Below are 6,377 nucleotides of genomic sequence, written 5' to 3'. Positions count from 1 at the left end.
AGATGGCTCTGTTAATTTCAACAGTTTGAGAGAAGGCTGAGATGAAGCTTTGGACAGTAACTTGCTGTGTGTTTGGTACTCCCACGAACTTCAATGACATGAGGGAGAGTAGATAATTTCTTAATTTTCATTTTTTGGGGTGAACTATTCCTTTAACACTAAACCAAAGTCCTAACTTCTCTGTCCTTGTGAAAACACGTGGTCCTCCTCGTGTATAAGAAATGCAAGAACACACATACACACACACACACAGAATGAATACTCTGATTTTCTTCATTTTTCTGTCCTTATGAGAACACGTGGTCCTCCTCATGTGTGTGGTATTGTATAGAAATACAAGAACACACACACACACACATACACACAGAATGCAGAATGAATACTCAGACACTTAAGAGTCCCTAAGGAATCCAATCACTGTAAGTGTCACATGTGCTGGTGGTCAGCGGTGAGGAAATAGTCTGGAGGAAAATAAGAGTTGCGGAGAATCCTCATCCTCCCACAGCTCTCGCCCCATTGGCTGAGAGGCGTGATGTCACGGAGTGGACTGGCATATAAAAAGTCAGTCTCCCACACAGCCGGCAGACCAGCTAAGAGCCAGCTCATCTGCAGCAAGGAAGGGCTGCGCAGCTCCACAGCATAGTACATAACTTACAAACAACTGTCAACGATCTTTGGAAATACCCGTCAGCAAGCAGGATAACATCTGAGCTGTCATCATGTGCAGAGGGCTTGATTCACTGCCGATCACCTGCCTGGAGAGGTGAGCTCCATCACGCTTTTCAGTCATGTTTCTCTCAAGATGAAAAGTAATTCTACTGTGTGCTGTTAGACACAAATTGCTGTAGTGTAGTGAGGGTGGATCAAATCATCCTTAGAGCTGTTAAACTTGCCAATCTTTGGTGTAACACTTTATCTCTCTTTATCTTTACAGGGCAAAGGAGCTCAAAGCTCTGTTTGGAAGTTTACTCCAGAAGTCAGATCACAGCATCACTGGACACTCGAAGAAACCTGACAAACTGAGGTAAGACATTCAGTCAAATTCTCTATTTCCAACCATATCAGTGAACTGATATTCAATCAAGCTGAGTTTTTTAGATGGATGAATTATTATTTACATCACTAATTATATGTTTCTGTTGCAGGTTAAATGTAGATGAGCCTTTGAAATGGAAGGAGTCGTTTGAGAAACTGCTGTCCAGCCAAAGTAAGTACAATCTTTTCACTCACACTGTATGAAAGTGTTTTGATCATTGCAGATGTTGAAGAGTTATAACTACCAGTTGCTCATCGACTAATTCTCCTTTCTCTCTCCTTTCTCCAGATGGACTGTGCTTATTTAGAGCTTTCCTGGTGTCAGAGTTCAGTGAGGAAAACATTGCCTTCTACTTGGCTTGTGAAGACTACAGGACGACGAAGACCTCAAAACTGGCTGCCAAGGCCAAGAAAATCTATGACGAGTTCATCTGCAGCGACGCGCCACGAGAGGTAAATATCAAATGACTAAAAGTAGACATAGTAAAACCATAATAGACGACCGAATACGCTACACTGCGCAAAGTCAACATGCTCTGTCACTATATGCTGATTTCTCATATCCTGACGTTGATGATAATCATTCCACCTCTTCTCTCCTCCCAGGTGAACCTTGACCATGTGACCAAAGCAGCCATGAAGGAGAACATGGAGCAGCCCAGCCAATCCTGCTTCGACCTGGCCCAGGACAGGATCTACACCCTGATGGAGAAGGACTGCTATCCCCGCTTCCTCAAGTCCTCCACGTACCTGGAGCTCAGCAGAAAGGCCAAGTCGGGCTAAAAGGGCCTTTCTGAAGACCAGGACTCAAAGGGACACGAGCTTATCGACGCACGGCGAAGAGTAAAAAAACGTTCAGACAGAACAAATGCCTCGGTCTGAGGAGTTCCTTGCCGGGTTGTGGAATACATTTTTTGAGACTGGAGGTTCCACAGATTGGGGTCAGCGCTGGAAGTTATAAGACACTTGAAGCTTCACCTTAAAGCTGAGGGAGGCGAGACTGTCAAAGCAGAGACTGAGCTGCAGGTGAAGTCTGCCACTGCAAAGACAAAGGACTCACAGCTCACAGCTACCAGTGGGAGAAAAGCTATGTCAGTTCTGTATCATTAATGTCTATTTATTTTTTATTTATTTAAAAATTAACTTTATTATGTGAATGTTTGCTGTGCAACTCGTTGAAGAAAACTGATTTCTATTTTATATATTTCTACCTGAAGTACTGTATGGAAAAAAAAAGTATGAATACTGAATAAAAGATTAACGATTTCCAGAAGGGAAAAAAAGGATTTCTGTTTCATTCCTTCCATTGAAAGTTCAGTTGTTCAGATGATGTAGGTGGCGGCTGAGGTCAGAAACAAAGGTAGGAGGAGAAAAGAAAAGGACTTGCTCATGCACGTCATTAGAGTTAGTAATCTGTAGCCTCATTAGTTCCACTTCCAGTTCACAAGTAGGCGACTAGATGACTCCTTCTCTCAGGCATTACAGTATGGAAGCTATTAAGTATGAGTGAGTGAGTGTGTGTGTGTGTGTGTGTGTGTGTGTTCTTGTACTTCTATCCTTGTGACAACTAGTTTGAGTTTTAGACCCTCAAAGTGAGGACATTTCTTATGAGGTAATTTTGGCCAGTCCTCACTTCTACAAAGGGCTAGTTTAGGATTAGGATTTGGATTTAGGGTTAAGATTAAGATTAGGATTAGGTTTAGGATAGGGTTTAGGTTTAGGGTTAAGGTTAAAGTTAGGTTAGGGTAACGGTTATGGTTAAGACTAGTTAGGACATGGGTTTAGGGTAAAATTTTGATTTTGGATTAGGTTTAGGTCAAGGTAAAGGCATGTAATAGTTAGGGAATGAATGTAGTCAGTGGAAGGACCCTCATAAGTATAGAAGTACAATGTGTGTGTGTGTGTGTGTGTGTGTGTGTGTGTGTGTGTGTGTGTGTGTGTGTGTGTGTGTGCGTGCGCATGCGTGTGTGTGTGTGTGTGAACAAAATGGGCCACCGGAGCATGGAGGGATTTGCCGGGAAGCCTCCGAGTGCGAGGGCTGGTCTCCATGGAGACGGCAGACACCGACTGTGTACCTCCACAGGCAGGTTTGTTTACTACCTAGCAGCCACTCACAACCTGTGACTCACGCCAGCTCTCCCTCCCTCCCTCCGCACATCACCCCCTCCCTCCGCTCTCCATCCAGCCATCATCATCGCCCCCCTCCCCCTCCCCCTCTCCTCCCCCCGCCGCTCTCCTCCTACGCTCCCCTACTCTAGCGGCAACCTCCTGTTCCTGTTCAAACACTCGGCTCCTAAAGAGGCGGGGGTGAAGTCATTAATGCCACTCGCACACTCATGGAAAATGAAGGAGGGTGATTATCCGCTCTCTCTCTCTCTCTCTCACACACACACACACTGTTATTGCATTATTAAGCTACTTCTGAACCTGGCCATAATTGAGAGCAATTGGAAAAATATTGATTTGTATTGATGTTACATACATGACATACATACACTGCAATTTTGGTAATTGCGGTGAAGTACAAGGATGAACTGCATGTTGTGTATCGAATTCTCTTCAGGCAGATGTGCATGTTGGCCCAGATTATTGATATCAGATACAAGCTTACAAATATCACAATTCTTTGAAATAAAAGAGGCAAGTGGAGAGTTGAATAGGTGTAGCTACATGTGGGTGGATAGAAGGTTTGTTTTGAGTGTTTGATTTGTGTAGCTTCTGTATTCTATTGTCATGAGGTTGTAATTGGCATTTTTTTAAATGTTTTAAATAAATGAATAAACAAATAACCAATTAAACAATACAGATGTCTAGAGGCGCAGAGAGACTCACATGTAAACCAGCCAGATGTTTCAAGATCTTAACATGCTGTTAAGATTAGGATCAGCTTTATTGATCCTCAAGGGGATATTGGATCACTACGGCAACAAAGTGTGTGTGTGTGTGTGTGTGTGTGCGGGTTAATTGTTAAACATCACAAAACTACTCAAGATTTTCCAGACTTGAATCAACATTTCTGTGACACTCTGAACAAAAACTGTAAGTTGTTAGTTTCACAAAGCTGGTATTTATGACAGAGCTGCCATTTAGAAACAGCTTGAATCCAAGGCCAACGCACAAAGATGCATGAGTTGGTGTAAACAGCACAAAACCTGGAGCCTGAGTAATGGAAAAAGTAATACAGTTGTCTTTCATCCTTTTTCCTACATCTGGGTGGGTTTACATTTGGAGAAAGCAGCATCACCTGTGGGGGAGTGGAGCCACCTAATCACCAGATCTAAACATCATTGATCCTTTACTGGAAGTAAATTTCCTCCACCTTCATCCTTCAAAGAACTGGAGGCTTTCCTTCTTGAAGAAAGGTCCAGTATCTCTACACACAGTTCAGGGTGCAGTAAGACAGCATCCAAAGACTGAAGCTGTTCTGAAGGAAAACAGTGGCCCAACTCCTTACTACGTACTTGACATTCATATATTGTTGGGTGTTTATTATTTTGTCTAACCCCCTGTATGGAATATTTTAAAAAATTGTCATTACTCAGTAAAGGATGAATAAAGCAAGTCTTTTTTTTCAGACAGTCAATATGAAATGACAGTGAATGTGAATAATATCCGCCCGTCTCTACCGAGCCAATATAATCTTTGAGGCTGCCTTTCCTGCTGAAACCAGGTAAACCCTGTGACCGGCTCGCTGTAGAGACCGGCAGCGGATCTCTATTCCACATTCAATGCTCTATTCTACATAATCGACTGCTCTGATCAAATTGCCTTAACCAAAGACCTTGCTAATTCAAGATTTCACATTCCGTTATTCTGATGGCCTTGGACAGTCCAAACAGAACCTGTGAACATGAAGTGCTTTCCCCAAAAGCCACATCAGACACAAATGCACTATTGTCCGCCAAAACAAATCATCCTGGGTACAATCAGTCTCCATATTTGCCAGTCCACTCTCTTAGGAGCTGAGCATTGTTTCTACATCACAGATCAGCATCAAAGTTGTAACTCCCTCTTGTCTCTAGCAGTGGGAGAGAGCATGAAAGTAAATATTCACTGGAATAAAGTGAACTGCCATAGGGAATGGGCATGACATGTTTAAATGTGGACATCATTCAGGAGTATTTCCCTGTGAGGAGCGGATTTATACCAGGAATAGCCAACCAGGTTCTCAAGAGAGTGAATCAACTAATTTAATTTAATGAGACTAACCCATGAAACAATCAAACCAATGACAGAGAGAGAAAGGTCAGTATCTCTTTCTGGGAAAACGGTTCCACAAGTATCTCTGCTGTATGTAGTATGATGGATTTAAAGAGGATTGAGTCAACACTAAGCAAAAAACCTTATTCAATCAATTTCATGACACTGGTGGTTTCAGTGTCTTCTGGGCTGGACTTAAATCCTTCCGGTCATACTTAATGGAAAATTCATCAAAAAAAACAATTAAAGGTGAGCTAGTATCCCGGAATCCACACTGACTCTCCTCTTCCTGACAGAGTCTCCTCTGGACTTTCTGGAGAATATTGGCAGAAAAAGAAGAAACCCCCTGCCAAGCCAAACTATAAATTTGATAAACCATTGGAGGCTTTAGTTAAGTTTGGCAGCCACTTACATAAAATGAAAAAAAAAAAAAATCTGATACAGTGCTGCCAAGGTCAAAAGGAGGTCCTGCTCTTATCCAAGACTGAAAGAAAAGAAAAGAGAAAGAAAAGAGAGAAGACTGTATTTTCCTTGATCTTAGGAACTCAAAACTTAAAATAGAAATCTTGGGCAATTTTAGGAAAATCCAGACTCTGAAAAACACAAATCACAAACATGATCTTAATTATCAGAACTAAAAGCAAATGAAGTGTGTGCTCCAAAATGAAATATCCACCAGTTGAAAAAGTGACATCTACTACTGCAAAATTATTAACAGCACCAACTTAAATCAAGTAATTGTACTTTTTAAAGGACAGTAGGTAGCTTAAATCCTTCCTATAATCCTATTTTGTTACAGACTAGATCCACTATAGATACTGATGAACTTCAGGTTTTGTTTGTTTGTTTGTTGTTGTTGTTGTTGTTGTTGTTGCTGTTGTTTGGATATTTAGAAAATAAGTTCTTCATTTCCAAGTTTAAAATGATAATCATAATAATAAACCATATTTATACAGCACTTTTTAAAACAAAGTTATAAAAGTGCAACACAGCAGAAAAAAAGTCACAAAAATCACAACCTATCATAAAATAGTTATTACAAGGTGTTTAACAGGTAATAAGTGTAATGTGTTTACATGATGCAGTGTATTTATCACTTTAGAAGGAACAGTGGGATAAAGTTTCATCTAAATACAGTGTTT

At 41.2% G+C, this 6,377-nt stretch overlaps 1 protein-coding gene across 1 annotated transcript; it reads left to right on the top strand.

Moving 5' to 3' along the window:
- Positions 1-609: 609 nt before the first annotated feature.
- Positions 610-2,303, top strand: rgs5b (regulator of G protein signaling 5b). Its single transcript, XM_071917672.2, has 5 exons — positions 610-763; positions 935-1,024; positions 1,146-1,207; positions 1,325-1,488; positions 1,642-2,303. Exons 1-5 carry the CDS (start codon positions 720-722, stop codon positions 1,816-1,818), a joined length of 537 nt encoding a protein of 178 aa, XP_071773773.1. The 5' UTR covers positions 610-719; the 3' UTR covers positions 1,819-2,303.
- Positions 2,304-6,377: the final 4,074 nt, after the last annotated feature.

The sequence above is a fragment of the Centroberyx gerrardi genome, chromosome 13, assembly GCF_048128805.1.
Source record: "Centroberyx gerrardi isolate f3 chromosome 13, fCenGer3.hap1.cur.20231027, whole genome shotgun sequence".
NCBI classification, from domain to species: domain Eukaryota; kingdom Metazoa; phylum Chordata; class Actinopteri; order Beryciformes; family Berycidae; genus Centroberyx; species Centroberyx gerrardi.
This window is presented reverse-complemented; position numbering and strand designations above follow the sequence as displayed.